The following is a 16,393-nucleotide window of genomic DNA, read 5'->3' on the forward strand; positions in this document are numbered from 1 at the left end:
CATATCCAGGAACTCTTAGTTCTTTGTCTAGCAGCAGGCGGTCATTACGAGTCGGCCATGAACGAGCTGCTTGAGCTTGAGAAGAACTTTAATGCAACATCAGGAGACTCCGTTCAGCTTTCAACCACAAGAGCCAGACATTATAAGAAGAGCCTTGAGATTTCAAGGATCGATCTTGGTGTCTATTGCCACAAGGATGAGTGGTTAAAAGAACTAGAGCTTGTGGAAGACGAAGCAAGCGGGAACAGGCAGATGATATTTCTAGAACGCCAAAATGAGCTGCTGTCCAATTTTTTCTTCTATTCCTTCTAAGGAACTAAGTCACTTATTATTTATAGAAATAGTGTCTTTACAGATTTATAGAAAATGCAGAATTAGTTATGTAATATCTCTTAAAGAAAGTTATATATAATAGTTAAGTCTAACTATATTAAACTAAGCTATACTTAAGTTTATTATTAGTAGATTATATAAAGTATAAACTAAGTATTATTAAAGTAATAATTAAAAAAAGTTAAGTAAATTAAAGATTTATTATTATAATATATATAGTAAAAATAATTATAATATAAAAACTTATTAAATAATTTTTAAATTATAGCTTAAGCTTTTAAGCTATAAGTTAAAAAGCTTAAAGAAAGTAAGTTATATATTTATTTATATTATATACTTATTAATTATATTAATTATAATTATTAGTATTAATTATATAATATAATATTCTTAAATAGTTTTTATAGTTTTTAACTTATTTAAAATTAAGCCTTTAAGGTTAAAGCCTTAGTATTAATTACCTTAATAGGGTATATATAATATAAGCGCTTTTATTTATTAAGTTATAAATCTAGACCTTATAAGAATTCTTGCTGTCTTGCTGCTTGTTAATCATCCGATCCTGGACAACTACGTGGTCTTGTCGCAAAGAGCGCAAGGGAAACGGTGACGGGTGGATGTTGAATAGACAACAAGGTGACCCGTTCCAGTATGATTCAACTTGGAGTTCGAGTCGCAACACAGCGTCTCGATGCTATTGTTTTCTTCGGTACTCATACTAACTGCGAACATCCAAGACCCGTAGACCATCTCATTAAGTGGGAATGGGATGGGCTGGTTCAGCTATACACCGGAAGAAACCCCACAAACAAAACTGATAGGACTCTCGCTATATCAGGTCTAGCACAGATTTTCAGTCCCATGCGCGGAGGAGAATACGCTACTGGGCTATGGGTAAGAGATATGCCTGAAACGCTTCTTTGGGAAAATCGTTCTAAAGCTTTATACCCAAGATCAAGCTATCAGGGGCCATCCTGGTCTTGAACAGCTATTAACGGCAGAGTGACATGGGGAGTTGGACATGGGAAAGATGTTTTATCAGTGGACTCTATTGATTGCGAGCTCGATCAGCCAGGAGCTCCATTTGGGTCTGTCAGAAGCGGCACTCTTCGTGCCACGGGCCCTGCGTTGGACCTAGAGTGGAAATGTAGCAGGAGTACATCCGATTGGAAGAATCCCGGAGGACACCATCTGAGGCACTTGACGGCCGATGGGGGGTATATCAACGCTCATATCGAGTTTCGACCCGATGCAGAAGAGCCTGATTCGGATTGGGCTACGGTAACATTACTTTCTGTCAAGGTTCACGACTGTACTACGGGAATAACCTTGAGAAAGCAGAATGGCAATGAATTCTCAAGATTAGGTTTCTTCGATGCACGGCTTCCGGGGGATCAATGTCACATGTACTGCCAATTACCTCTGGTCAAAGACTGGGGTAGCAGAACCTTTACTATTGCATAGTTGACGGCTTTCTGCGTGTAACGAGCATACGTACAGCCCGGCTTCGGTATCAGAGCCGGAGTGGAGTAGTGAGGGGCCAGTTTGGCGGAGATGGTGCTCCCAAAAGCGGCAGAAGAATACTCCGCACCGAACACAATGGCATAGATAAACTAAGACTACAGACAATAGAATGAAGAAAACATTGGAAATCAATCAAATAAGAAAACTATAATCAAAATGGCTTCAGCAGATCAAGAGCAACGCACCTTACACCTCGTTGGCATTGGAGTCGGTCACTCGATCGCTCCGCCAATGCACAACCATATTGCTCAATCCCTCGGACTCCCATGGACGTTCTACGCTACAGAATGCAACACCCTTGACGGCCTAATGGACCTTGCACGCAAAGATACCACAGCAGGTCTGGTCGTCACAATGCCCTGCAAGAACGCCATCATTCCTCGTCTTGATGCATTAGATGATCTTGCTGCCACCATCGGCGCTTGCAACAACGTCTACCAAGACTGGGAAAATCCCAAGAAGTTACGTGGAACCAACACTGATTGGCGCGGTATCAAGGGCTGTCTCCTTGAGAAGGGCGATCAAGCTGGTGTACCTGTTCTGAACAAGCCAGCTTTGATTGTCGGTGCTGGAGGAGCTAGTCGAGCAGCTGTTTATGCGCTAAGCTCATACTTCCAATCCTCCATTATCTACGTGTTGAACCGCGATGAGCAAGAAGTCATAGATCTCATGCGCGATTCCCAAAAGCTTTCGCCCGTTCCAACTATCATCCACGTCAAGGAGGGAGAAGCCCAGAAACTTGAGACACCATACTACGTCGTCGGCACTGTGCCTGATTTTGAACCCCAAACACCAGATGAGCTTGCTGTCAGAGCCAACCTGGAGGAGTTTCTGTCTCGACCTGAAAAGGGAGTTTTGCTTGATATGTGCTTCAAGCCTAGACGGACGAGAATGATCAAGTTGGCGGAGCAAAAGGGCTGGCCTACTGTTGAGGGAACGCATGTTATTGGATATCAGATTGAAGAGCAGTGGAGGCTTTGGGCTGGTGAGGAGAGGGTGAAGAAGCTTGATAGGGAGGGAGCGTGGAAGGTTCTTATTGACTCAGCTGAGAAGAGCCCAGGCATTAACTTTTAGATCCTGTATAGAAATTGAGAAAAGCTGTTTTGAGTAATGAAGGATATTGATGACGCAAGTTCGCGATGATGCCAAGATATAGACTGACAGTTCTCATCAAGAGTAGATTGTGTGATGTGGAATTTACTGTCAGGTCCAAAAATCCAAAGCATGGCTCCCATAGATCAAGTATACTACGGTTTCACGAATCATAGAGGGGCTTCGTGCCACAGCTATGTATATGTTTCATTATGCTTCTTGTTCCTAGTCTACCTAGATCTCGTTAAGCTTCAACCTCTCAACAAAGGTCTTCCAAGCTGCGATACCCCTCTCGGCATGCTGTTTCGGCACATCCTCTCCCTCCTCAGACATGGTTCGCGAAAACAGCTCCATCGAGACATATCCCTTATACCCCATATCATGTATCAACACCTTGGCAATATCCTCAACAGGAAGATAAGCGCCTCGATCCGCCTCATACATATAGGCTCTTGCATTTCGCGACCAGTTCATCCTAGCCGGGTTTCCATCAACATGGAACGGGTGTCCTTTGACAAGGGGAGTCTCCATCCTTTCGGCGTCAACGACTTGGATGTAAAACACCTTGTCGAGAGTGACCTCTTTGACAAGTCTCTCTAAGGATTCTTTGAGATCTTGGTCGGCGTTGGGTGTCTTGCCAGTTGGGGAAGCTGGATCGCCCCAGACACGGCCCGCGATGTTGAATGTGTCGAGGCAAAGACCAAAGTTGGGTCTGTCAACTTTCTGAGCCACTTCCCATGACTTCTCCCAGGTGTCGACGTGAGTACTCCAGCACAAAGCTTCGTAGGCAAAACGAATTGGGGGATCTTGCTTGATGCCCAGATCTGCTAGCTCGACTAGATCTCCTACTATAACATCCATGTCGCCGGTCAACTGATCAGCCGGGAGGAAATTGGCAGGAATCTGAATAGTGTTGGTCCCCAAGATCTTTGCGATCTTGAACCATAATTTGATCTTTTCAATGAGTCTAGCATGTTGCTCCCGGTCCTTCAAGCCCTCATAGAACAAGAATGGCTGGAGGCCAATGACTGTAAGCTTCAAGCCATCCAGCAACTCTCGGATATGCGATGCCGCATTAAGAATCTGTTCATTGCTAGGAGTTTCGACACTGTGTAATCTTTTTGCTTCATATTCAAGATCCTCGTAGAACACTTCGATGCCTTGGAAACCATGATCTGAGGCTTGCTTGGCCTTGTTGGCGAAGTCGTGGAGCCAAGCTCGGCCTAGAGAGGCAGATAAGATAGCGGGCTTAAAAGAACTCATCTTGTGTGATTTGACGACTCAAAGAATTCGATATGACAACTGTATCATTGATTTTAGGTAGAGCTTTATCTCATGAACTCACTCGGCGGCATGGTGTCGCTCAAGCCTAGGATGACGAATGTGAGCCGGCAGAATACTATTCCGATGGTGCCGGGCCGGGGATGCGACTCCCGAGGATGAATGGATAAGTAATTATCCAATTTTCTTCATCCGGTGTCTCATTGCGTTTAGTGACGGGGTGTTGGCGGTTTGATAGAAAGCAGAGTCATTGAAAACATCCATGGGAAATTGCAGTATTCTGGTCTTGATAAATGTGATTGCCTTGTCTCAGCGCCTATGTATCCGCTTCCCTTGCCAAACGCTCCTTGTATGCTCTGAAAACCTCTTCTCTCATCAGATTAGCTGGTGCTCGTCTTGTAGTAAATAGCTCAAACTGCATCATTCCCTGCTCTGGCAGAACCTGCAGACCATCAACGGGTATCCATCCCTTCTCTGGTAGCGACTTTATCTGCTTCAGTAGTGGAGTCTCTAGCGGTGTGTATGAAAGCTGTAAAGGCATGTTAGCTTCATCCCATAGTACAGCGTGTTCTCGTGGCTGTCAACGCTTACCTCGATTGCAACGCCGCCAGTCGGGCTTGAAAGCCAATGTTCTGGGAGACTCGTGTCTGCCGAGCACTGTCCATCGATTTCTCGCGTTGCTACGCATGAAACGACAATAGTTGGTAGACTTAGATCTTCAGGCCATGCGTCGTCTTTCGAAGCGATGATTCTAAATGAAGGATGGTCTTGACTTCCGCTCTCTATCTCGATGCCATCCGCCGTAGTCCCACCACTGTCGTCTTTGTGCTGCGCATTGAATTGCTTGATGAGTTCTTCTGCCCTCGACCGAGTCCGGTTATGGATCAGAATAGTCTTCACGCCAAGTCGAATGAGGGCATACGCAGCAGCACGAGCCATACCACCTGCACCAATGATGAGACCAGTCGTCCGTCTTCTGACAGCATTGATTGGAGATAGATTCCGCTGAACGCAGGTATGGATACCAATCCAATCAGTATTCTCGCCAAAGAGAGCTACTGTTGGCCCAGTGGTGTTTCTGCTAAGTAAAGAGTCCATAGTAGGTTCCTTCAGGCACAAAAGGGTGTTGACAGCTCCGATGGCCTTTGCCTCTTCACTCAGAAAGTCCAGTTTGGGTATTATAGCAGTCTTAAATGGTGAAGTGATACTAGCACCACCGAAAGTATTGTCCTTGACAAGTTCAAAAAGCTGGTCCATTGTCTCGTGAAGAAAGATCTTATATCGGTGTGGCATGCCCAGAAGCTTAAAGGCAGCATTATGCATAGCTGGTGACAGACTCTTGGAAGTACAATTTCCGTAGATACCGAAATATTGGCCGTCCAGTAGAAATGATGAAAAGACTGCTTTCTGTGCTTCTTGCACAGTAAGCAGAACGTTCGATGGGCAGTCTGGGGCCAGCCTTCGGACCAGTGGATGTGTAACTGGGCTGAGGATGGGGTTGAGATAGCAGGACATGCGTCCAAGACGGCCGGTGTTGTATGCTACTAAAGGGATACTATGATCTGGTGATGATCTGACACGATGAATAAAGTGTTGTGCGGCGAAATTGTCTTCCACGGTCTTTGCCTCTTGACAGATGCGAATTATATCACATCCGAGACTTTGGGCTCTTTCAATCATGGCCCATTGTTTTGGCAAGTTCCAACCATCTTCTGCTGGATCGGAAACGACATGATGGCCGATGACTTTTGTGTGGCCTTTGGATGCAATGAGATTCTTGATCTTGGCTGTGTCGCATTTGAGATCGACACAGAGATACTCCGGGGCAAGGCGTAGCCCATGATACAGGAGCTCAAAATACTCATCTTCTGAGATACTCCTTTCGCTTCCGTATATGTCGAGATGGTATAGAATTGGAAGTCGTATGTTCCTCCTGACGACGGAGAACTGTCTGCTAATCCTGTCTGCGGCCGTGTCCCCGTCGTTCACCTGATCCCCAAGACTTGAAGTTGGTATTGTAAGTTCAAGAGCGTCCGCTTCAGTGTCCAATCCGCGAAACTCGGTGATAAGCGTGCTGAGTGTTGACAGTGGTAGAGATAAAGAGTACGTAAACTTTCTTGTTTCCAGTGGTATGGATGAAAGACTGTTCTTTGCTTTATACTTGCTATAACAGTCGTCTCGCCGTGTGATGCTGTATATCAGCTGAAGAAAGTCTTCTTCAACCTTCTTCAGCGCAAGAGCCCGAGGGGATATATCACCCCGTGAGGTTGCTGTATCCAGCTTGGAAAGTGACATATCTGAGATGTTGTAGAACTCAAAACTTGACAGTTTCCTGTAAGCTGGTGCTGCACGGCGAGTGAGATCTCGAATGGTTTCCACGTCGAATACTCTTAGATGGCGTTGAATCTCTTCAGCATCACGCAAGATGTAGATGACCAAGTGCTCCTTGGCATACGCCGAAAGCCATTCTCTGCCAGTGCCTTCAACAACTCCAGGGCCGCAGACAATAACCGCGCCTGTTGGATTGTCAAAGAGCATTGATTTCATCAATCTCAGCTCCTCCTGTCGATATTGAGAAATGCCATTGGTAGATTTGTAAACTGCTCTGGAAAGACCGGTGGCTCTATAAAAATATTGATCCGCATCAAGAATGCGAAAACCCAACGCGCTTGAGGCCATGACGGCTAGGGTTGACATGCCACTGCCACGCAGGCCGATGAGCGCAATAGACGCGTTAGGTGCATAATTGTTTCTGGGCTGAGAATGCTCGGGTGTACAAGTCCTCGTTATTGGTGTACTCGGAGTCGGCAGCCTTGAAGGCCCCAAAGGCGTCACCACAGTCGAGGCCGCCATGGTTTCCCTCGATGTTTCGCTGGAGCCAGATGAGTGTGTGGTGGACAGGACTGATTAGACCCGCGAATCATCAGGACAAAGTCCAAGGAATATGTTTTCGAGTCACCAGAGTCATGAGTAGGTAAGAGGCCATGGTACTGTTCTCGAGCGACCAACGATGCCTTTGCCTTCAGCGTGTTTAATCATATTCCCGGCCCTTGATACTCGCCCAGGGTAGGTAAGTGGCCGCGGCATATTCCAAGCCAATCAAGTATCAGCGGTAGAAATTTCTGCCGCTCCAGTCCGACCCCAGTCACCCCGCACAACACTTACTGGATCAGGAAAGGATGGAGAAGGATGATTGTGATGAGTGAGCCTGATGAATTTGAGAATCCAGGAAATCTGGCCGGCGTCAACGACCGGCAGTTGACAGAAACGAAATAATGACCACAAGGTAGAACATACCATATCTTCAGACCCACAATGTCGACGACTTCTCAGGACACGAAGGGTAGAGGCCAGTCAGAACCCAGTCCACGAGCTCCAAAACGAGCAAGGAGGGATACAGAGACGTCAGACAAGGGGCCCAACGGACGTAATCGACATCGAATTACACGAGCATGCAATGAGTGTAGGAGACGAAAAGACCGATGCGGTGGCCAGCGCCCGTCGTGCAAGTCATGCATTGATAACAACCGGACATGCAGCTATGGACCTTCAAAGAAACGGGGACTACGACCAGGTTACGTGAGAGGCATCGAAACATTGCTGGGCTTAATCTTCAAGTCTATCCAGGGGAGTGAAGAGTGGATATTGGGGCTTCTAGAGGGTGTCATCCGGCAATCGTCCTTCTGTCCTGCAACCGGTCTACATGACGCCAATATCTCTGTCGATCTCTTACTCGAAACATGGCATAAATCCTCAGTATCTAAAAAAATGGGAAGTCTTCTCTCGACAGAGAGTGAGTTTGAAGATGAAGGTGGCGACTCGAGTCAGATTTTCGATACAAAAGTGGTTGAGGGCCTTTCGCTCATGGTGTCAACGAAGAATGGGACAGGGGCTCCGATGACGCCAATGGACACGATTACAGCGCAACCAGACCTACCAACCTTCAATTATTCTCCTCTACCTATTCCAAATGATTCATCTCCTCGACCAAGTGGAGGAGCGCCTTCTCACACCACCGTCAGCCGCCAACCAGAACCAACAGCACAGCCTCTAGATTCCACACCATCCGCTATACCTGACCTTCCGAAGAACTGGTCATATTTTCTAGATCTCTATTTCGAGACAACACATTGCTGGTTTCCTATATCGCAAAAGCACGAGCTACTGCGAGCTGCGTACACGTTATCTAACGAACCAACGGCGACGTCTGCTAGTTCACTGTCTGTAGGAGAAATGGCGTTTCTTCAAGCCGTCCTAGCATATGCCTCACACCAGTCGACAACTCTATCTAATACCCCCAATGGCAAGTCTGATGTTACAAGTAGTCTCAGATCGCCACAGAAGCTACTCGAGACTAGTTTATTCGCCAATCCAACTACCTTTGATCTCGGACACGTTCGAGCTCTGCTTGTCGTATGCCTCTTTGAAATGGATCAGAAACACTGGTCTTTAGCATGGAATACGATCGGTCGGGCCATATACACAGCGATATCCCTCGGGCTTTTCGCACAAGGCACCAAAATCGATCCGTCAAGCCGAGATGGGCTAAAACGGACAATGATGGGTTGCACAATACTAGAGACCATGGTCGCAGCACGTCTCGATACTCTTCCTTACCTCACATCCTCTAATTTCTTGCTTCAGAACGGCTTGTTGGCTGATGGCAACGAGGAATGGGAGCCATGTAACCTCAAGATCCTCGTTGAACCAGAATCTCAGCAAGTCCAACTGAACACGAACTCGCATGTTCCGGGGCATGTGATAAGCACTTTCAACCGATCCCTCCAACTTATTCTATCATTGAATGATCTGATACACCACAAAAAGAACCTTGATCCGGCTGGGAGCTTTGGCAAGCTCATAGGCTTATGTAAAGAGAACTTCAGCACTATGGTTAGTATGAAAGCTACCAACTTGTCACCCCAAGCTCTTGGTCTTTGGATAACTTCAGTTACCATATTTGAGATGGCAGCAACTATCTCAAACCGTCCTATCGTCGAACGCCCCAGCGGCTATTGGGAGAATGTCGCATGGTTGGCTGTCATCACAGAGAAACGCGCCCAGAGCAGAGGTCGTTGTGCTATCTCACCTGTCATCAATGCTTGCATGGAATTAGTTGCGAGCTCTTTACATCACCAGGGAGGGTATTATGGAGGTAGTAACTCTGGCGATGACTTTCATTGCGCTAAAGAAGCCGTTGCAAAATGCCTGGATACTCTGCAAGAATCGTTAATAAAAGCGTCTCAAGTCGATGCCTCTAACGATTCAGAGGCTATACCGGCGGGAAGCAGCAGCCATTCTCTCCTCCCGATGCATCTAGTAGTTGGTAAGGAACCAGTACCATCCCGCTTCGAACTACCACCAACTCCATCAACACTACTATCAAGCAAGGTGGACACGTCTGTGCCGGGCAATGCAATGCATTCACAACCACCAAGCGGAATGTCATTCCCAATAGACCCAGCCTTGGGGTCCAACATTGACGACGACGGCCTTTTTGACAGCCTCGCTACGTTGGATTCAACGGATTGGTAGGTCCACAAAGAAATGAGTACCCTTTTCGCAACTAATAAGCAGATAGGCTGGCAAACCCACCAGAGTTCATGCAGCATCTTGGAATGCTTGACGATGCGCCTAATAATCTCGAACACCTCTTCGATATGGGATTTTAATTGAGAAGGGCACACATATGGGCTTGTGCAACGCCCAGACCTTAGACTCCGATACGAGCCAAGTCCACATGGCCTCGACGCCCCGTACGGATCCTCTGCTATTACTACACAATATACATGTTATAATTCTTGAAACATGGCTAGAATTCCGCCGCTTTGGATCACCGTGCCTCTGAACGAGCTGCTACACAATTTGACAACGGAGAATGCACTAGAGGCACCTTGTTTTGGAGGTTGCCCCAGCCGGCAAAGTTCTTTCCCACTCCCTTGGTGACCGGTCTATCACAACAATGTGTGCTCCACTTCTTATCACTTGCAGACAGCAGGTGATTTAATGTTCTGTTCTGTTATCGGAGGGATCAGTGCTCTCAACATCATCAATCTTACCTTGGCCGATTCATTCATCCGTTCATCATGCTTGCAGACGACATTACTCCATCTCATCAATGGCTCACGAATCACGACAGCTCTACCACAAACGCAATGACCCTTTCCTCTGGTGTCGTGCCGCAAAGGGATGGTCAGAGGCAATTCTACATCTTTGGCCATAACATCTCACACTCACTATCTCCAACACTTCACAACGCCGGGTTCAAGGCTCTTGACCTGCCACATCACTATCAAATCCACGAGAGCGAAAATGTCGATGGGTCAGTTGAGAGCGTAATCCAGCAACCTGACTTTGGCGGTGCATCCGTCACCTTTCCACACAAGCTACAGATCGGCAAGTTGTTGGGATCAGTCTCTCCAAGAGGAGAGAGTATTGGAGCTATCAATACCGTTGTTGTCATAGAAGTCAATGGAAAAAGAGTGCTTCACGGGGACAACACTGACTGGATTGGTATCAAGAGATGTGTTGAAAGGTCCGGAGCTCGAGACTTTGCTTCTTCGTCAGCCCTGGTACTGAGTGCTGGAGGTGCCGCGAGAGCTGCATGCTACGCTGTCCAGACCCTAGGCTTTGGGGAGCTCATTGTTGTGAACAGGACGCTGAGCAAGGCTGAGGAATTAGCGTCTAGGTTTCCTGACCTCAAGACCCGGTCATTCGCAACATTGGAGGAGGCTGCAACTGCAAAGGATGCTCAGATCAGGCTGGTAGTTGCCTGTGTGCCAGCTGATGACCTGGGAGCCGACAAGATCCCGAGCGGCTTGTTCTCGGGGACTGGAGATGGAGTGTTGGTAGAGATGGCTTATAGACCGCAAGTCACCGGGATGATGACAGTCGCCGAGCGATATCCTGGTTGGAGGGTTTATAGGGGAGTCGATGTGCTTGAGGAACAGGCATACGCCCAGTTCGAGCTGTGGACTGGAAAGCAGGCTCCGGTTGATGCTATGAGAAGTGCTATGCAGGCGAAGTTGAGGGAGAAGATATGAGAGTGTTGCTCAGATCAATAGAGGTCAAAGAGCACGATAGATAGCAGAATTTAAATGCATGGGATAGAAGGCTTGATGGAATTGATTAGAAGGACTGCAACATCCCAATCAGTACTTGTGTTATTTGCAATTGAGGCTTGTGGCTGGTAGCTTATTCTGGCAGACATAACTTTGCGCCTATCAAACTGTCAAGATCTCTATGCGGATAGCTAGCAGCACCTGTGTAAAGGTATGCTGTCGTGGTGGACGAATTAACCTGGAATATTTCCCGAGAGAAAGCCACCATTCGCAAGGACGTCCAAGATACAAACAGTAATGTAGTCAGCCTCGGCATTGTCATCGGGCAAAAATGGCGGAATTGATGGCTGGCTGAAGAGTTATGCCTCGAACCTGAGATGGTACATCACATGCCCCCAGTTATGTCTCACCTCAGCCATGTATGTACCTGCAAACTGTTCAACGCTGATTCAGATTTTAGTACATCGCATTAGTTCCAATCTCTTTTCTCTTCCAGTCTGTCAACAACAAGTTGGAGAAATGTGATATGTCCTGCATCGAACCAATAGGATCATGTCTTTGGAGTCAGCGACAACGGGGGCCCGCGTCAGTCGGTTCAGGCGCTGGAACTATTGCCTGCAATGGCGGGCGCCTCAGATCGTAAAAGTCAAGGAAACACTTCTTATTGCATGATACATTGCAGAACTGGCAGGTCAGGAGACCGCTAAGCAGATTTCTTAATACGGACTCCGAAAACGTTGTCAATGTGACCGACAATATTTGGTGTTTGTCATCATCGATACACGTGTCATTTTGTGTTACTAGCTCCTCATCTGTCTATAAAATGGCAGGTGTTCCTAAATCCCCAAGAATTGATGGCTTTTTTATACCTGTCAAAAATCACTACTCCTACTTGCGTTGCCACTCAAGTTACATAATATGCCTCCGATCTACACACTCAATCATGGCGACGCCGACAAGGAACGGCAGCGCCTTGACTTCCAACATTGCATATTCAAGACTCTTACTCGCGGTGATCTTCCAACCGTCATTTGGCAGCATCTCAAGTCCCTCCCAGCCCCCAAGGTCGCCGACGCGAACACTGGGACTGGCATATATCTTAAGGAGCTCGCCCCAAGGCTTCCCAAGGAAGCACAGCTGGACGGCTTCGACATTGATACGCGTAAATTTCATGACCCCTCTTCTTTGCCAGCCAATGTCAAACTACAATATGGCAACGTGCTGGAGCCTTTTACGAAAGAGTATCTGGGAACATATGACTTGGTACATGTCAAGTTGCTCTATGCAGCGTTGAAGAAGGATGAGTGGCTGCAAGCTGTGAAGAACCTAAAGACCCTACTTAAACCGGATGGGTTCCTGTTCTGGTCCGAGATAGGAGCCTACGGGTATGCCAGTAACCCATACTCAGCCGCCCTCCATGATTGGAAGAGGATTGAGTCTGCAGCCGCTGTCAAATTCGGGCGTGATCCGAAGTAAGTGATTGAGACTTTTCTACTTACAGAATGATGTCGTGGATATATACTAACATGCGCAAGGTGCCCCGTTCTTCTACCAACTCAGTTTAAGGAAGCTGGCTTCCAGCAAGTTGACGAAAAGGTTTTTGTCACGTTGGGAAGACCTGATCTGACTGCAGTTATTAACAGAGTGGCTTTGGAGTACATGGCACAAAGTCTGAATGGCATTTTATTGTTGGATGAGGACAGGAGCCTGGGGTTGACCGAGAGCGGGATAAGGTTACTGGTTGAAACGCTTACTACAGAGACCGAGGATGGTGTCGAGGTGGGGACCAACTTGCATTGGGTTTGGGGTCAAAATGATGGCATGTTGTAATGAACAAGACTGTAATAAGATGCTTTTACTATTGAGGCTACTCGCTCATGTTGATGGCCAAGTCTTCGCGGTCTTTAGCCAGAAGCCTCTGATGCGGGGATGGTTCCCAAGGAATATGGTAATATAGGCAGAACACGAAACAACTTCGACACACCGAACTGGTCGCTGGAAAGAAGTGAAAAATGACACAGATTAGACACTCCCTCCCATTCTCCGTAACCTGTGAAGCCTGACATACTTCAATCTACACGTCCTTGAGCATCTCTTTCAAGATGGCGTTGGTAGTGTTCCACAACATGACACAATCGTTGTTCATCCAGAAAGCCCCAGTGTACCAAGTCGATCGCTGACCCTGAAGAGCATTCGCCCTCGCAAAAATACCACCACGCAGCTGCTCAGCAGACCAGTGCCTATACAAGAGTCCATGATCCGAGAAAGTTCGGAAATCTAGATCGCTAGACTTCCCAGTTGGGATTGTTCCCTCATCAATGAGATTCTGAACCGATTTGCGAACAAGATCCTTAGCGTCCTCGATCGAAGTCTCTCGCGGGACAACAGTTAGAGCACGGTGGATAGGTCCGGTAGAAGAGTTTCCTTTATACTGGAAGTAGGCTTGGAATGGGACCGTTGGATAGGCGAGATAGTTTCCTTTGATGGCAGCTGGAACAACAGTGGTGATTCCAGCTGCAGGCATGGAAGGGTGAGAGACGATACCAGTGAAATAGCGGTTGCCGGCAGCGGAGTGGAAGACCTCCACTTCTTCGCTGCTCAGGTCGAAGTACTTTGGGTTGATCGTCTCTGGTCCGATAGTTATCAACAGTCTCTTGGCGCTGATCTTGGTGATATGTCCATCTGTATCTCTGACCTCAAGCTTCACTCCGCTCTTGGTTCGTTTTGCAGACACCACCTCGCTCTCATAGAGAACATCTTTGCCCAGAAACTTAGCAGCCTTCTGCCAGATTTCTGTATTATCACCCGACGCTGGTTGGAACGAGTTCACGCTAGGATTCCATGCCTTCCACACATCAATCATCAGTGCGGTATTGAGATCGACGACCACAGTCTCCCAGATACTCGGGCTAGCAGCCTCTGCCTTGTACTTGCGCGCAAAGTCATACCAAGACAGCAAGAGATCCGACGGAACCTTGTCACCTCGAGGGAAGTGCTTGCTAGTAGGTAGCAGGATATCTGTGTACTTGAGCCACTCGTCACTATAATTTTCCATAGCATCGGCGGCCTCTTTCGTGGTTGGAGGCGTATAGTCCACTGTTTTGCCATCTTTTAAGTCAACGTATAGTTTCTCTGCTGGTACAGACTGGAGTGGTCCGATTGGAACATCGAGTTGTCTGAAGAAGTCAATTGAGACGGTGATGTTCGTAAACGCATCAACGCCATAGTTGTACGCCTTCCCAGTGACTGGATCGTACCATGACTGCGCGTGGCCACCCTACAATATATCAGTTTCTCTGCCATCAAGAGGTCACACAATTTACGTAACAGCTGCTTTTGCTTCTCAATGACTACAATCTTCTTGCCATACGTCTCGCGAAGCTGGACAGCGGCATAACCACCAGATCCGCCGCCTCCTACGACCGCAACATCAACATCAATAGCTTGCGTGGCGGCTATCAAAGCTGAATGGAGGAACGTAGAGGAAAGCATCGTATCGCAATCAGTTCAATGGATGTTCTCAAGGTTGTGACCGCTTGTAGCATAGGCTACTATCAAGTAGCGCAGTACCCAAGGGGAGACAAAACAATATGGCGTTGCTACTTTTCGCCCGGAACACTCGGTAAAAAAAAGGATAGCCAAACTCTATTTTGTCGGAAAAACATATTTGCATCCTTGTTCTTTGGGGGCCGTTAACATACTGTGTAATTCTTAGGCTGAACATGGGTTCAGTAGCGTCTTCCCTGATGGCCATGCATTTATACCAACAACCCCAGAAACAAAACACAAACATATCCGGAGTACGAGAGACGTAATAAAGATCGACTCATGGTGTCCCCATGTCATAAATTCCTACCTGCATGTGGTTGCATGAGCAAGCTTTCCGTCGAAGTATCGAATGAGGCTCGCATTTTGATCGACTCCGCCCTGACCATGCTACGCGGAACAGCAGCTTTGATCAACGGAACGTTATCTAACCCAGGTTCTTCGAGCTCTTTGACCTAGGATGACCTTTTTGCGGCGTAATACGACATATCCGTCCTTGTCGGTGCGCGTCTGGACACCAACTTTCACCACATCTATACAAGACAAGTCAGCGACCCCATACGCACAGAAACGGGTGAATGGGCAGAACTCACAATAGTGTAAGAACTTGCAAACCACTGGGAACCAGACCGACACTGCTGTAACCTGTCCAAATGACCAAGGTAGTCCGCCCTCAGGGTATACCGATCGTGTAATCCCTTATAAAATCGGACCAGGTCGTCGAGCCCAAAAGCCATCGCCAGAAACGCCGTCAGAATGGCCAAGACCTTCTTCTTGATCAAAGTCCGCCAACTTAATACCTTTGCTTGGGGATCAGGCCTTGTCATAGAAAGCATGTAGCGTGGCTAGCGCCCAGTCGATGAGAAGCTAGAAAGTCAGTGGGTGCACGAAAATCAGACTCAACTTGATGTGCGTGAAACCCGTCGCTATGTTATAGTTCATGCAGTAAGACATGGCCCCGAGCCTTTTACCGCATACCAGCATTGATTACTGCCTTTGAAGGGCTTTCTCGAAACCAGCAGCACCCCCCTTCTGAAGTGCAGACTTGATAACGATGAAAAGCCAATTAAGGAAGACAAAACCAAGAGTGTATGTCGATGTATTATCCGATGCGTGGAGAACGAGCTGCAACAAGAGAGGGATCATGCCCGATAAGCGCGGCGTGAGCGATTTCGTTGTTAAGGACGTAGGAGGATATGGAAGCAACGTTAGCTAAGCCCGTGTAGCAGTGGAACGCTACGATGGTGGCTACCGAAATGGTGTGCTGCGAAGAGAGCCTGCGTCTCCTGAAGGTCTATCAGGGTCAATGTTATCGTGCTGGAGAAGTCTCGGCAGAATCGAATGAACCATTTCACTAGCGGACAAGTATTTTATCTGGGAGCAGAAAGGGATAAACTACCTCTGCTCACGAGTCTCCCAACGCGTCCCCAAATGTGCTTCCACGTCCACTAACGCGTCAATGAAAAACAAAGACTAGAATAGAAGATTAAAACGTACTGCATAATATACAATATAAGTACCTACGTATTTATTATCGGAGAAAGAGATGGCAATAG

General features: G+C 47.3%; 6 protein-coding genes across 6 annotated transcripts; 3 read left to right on the plus strand and 3 right to left on the minus strand.

The window, feature by feature from the left end:
- Positions 1-2,013: 2,013 nt before the first annotated feature.
- Positions 2,014-2,931, plus strand: J7337_000083 (uncharacterized protein; the record flags this gene model as incomplete). The annotated part of the gene is made up of 1 exon (XM_044817848.1): positions 2,014-2,931. One exon carries the CDS (start codon positions 2,014-2,016, stop codon positions 2,929-2,931), a length of 918 nt encoding a protein of 305 aa, XP_044685550.1.
- A 252-nt stretch (positions 2,932-3,183) lies between these two features.
- On the minus strand, positions 3,184-4,212 carry J7337_000084 (uncharacterized protein; the record flags this gene model as incomplete). Its single annotated transcript, XM_044817849.1, has 1 exon — positions 3,184-4,212. The coding sequence occupies one exon, from the start codon at positions 4,210-4,212 to the stop codon at positions 3,184-3,186; it is 1,029 nt and encodes a 342-aa protein (XP_044685551.1).
- A 334-nt stretch (positions 4,213-4,546) lies between these two features.
- Positions 4,547-6,909, minus strand: J7337_000085 (uncharacterized protein; the record flags this gene model as incomplete). Its single annotated transcript, XM_044817850.1, has 2 exons — positions 4,547-4,759; positions 4,822-6,909. The coding sequence occupies 2 exons, from the start codon at positions 6,907-6,909 to the stop codon at positions 4,547-4,549; spliced, it is 2,301 nt and encodes a 766-aa protein (XP_044685552.1).
- Positions 6,910-10,316: 3,407 nt separating this feature from the next.
- J7337_000086 (uncharacterized protein) lies at positions 10,317-11,273 on the plus strand (the record flags this gene model as incomplete). The annotated part of the gene is made up of 1 exon (XM_044817851.1): positions 10,317-11,273. One exon carries the CDS (start codon positions 10,317-10,319, stop codon positions 11,271-11,273), a length of 957 nt encoding a protein of 318 aa, XP_044685553.1.
- A 936-nt stretch (positions 11,274-12,209) lies between these two features.
- On the plus strand, positions 12,210-12,767 carry J7337_000087 (uncharacterized protein; the record flags this gene model as incomplete). Its single annotated transcript, XM_044817852.1, has 1 exon — positions 12,210-12,767. One exon carries the CDS (start codon positions 12,210-12,212, stop codon positions 12,765-12,767), a length of 558 nt encoding a protein of 185 aa, XP_044685554.1.
- Positions 12,768-13,365: 598 nt separating this feature from the next.
- J7337_000088 (uncharacterized protein) lies at positions 13,366-14,783 on the minus strand (the record flags this gene model as incomplete). Its single annotated transcript, XM_044817853.1, has 2 exons — positions 13,366-14,568; positions 14,646-14,783. 2 exons carry the CDS (start codon positions 14,781-14,783, stop codon positions 13,366-13,368), a joined length of 1,341 nt encoding a protein of 446 aa, XP_044685555.1.
- Between the last annotated feature and the right edge of the window lie 1,610 nt (positions 14,784-16,393).

This window comes from Fusarium musae, chromosome 1 (genome assembly GCF_019915245.1).
Source record: "Fusarium musae strain F31 chromosome 1, whole genome shotgun sequence".
NCBI classification, from domain to species: Eukaryota; Fungi; Ascomycota; class Sordariomycetes; order Hypocreales; family Nectriaceae; genus Fusarium; species Fusarium musae.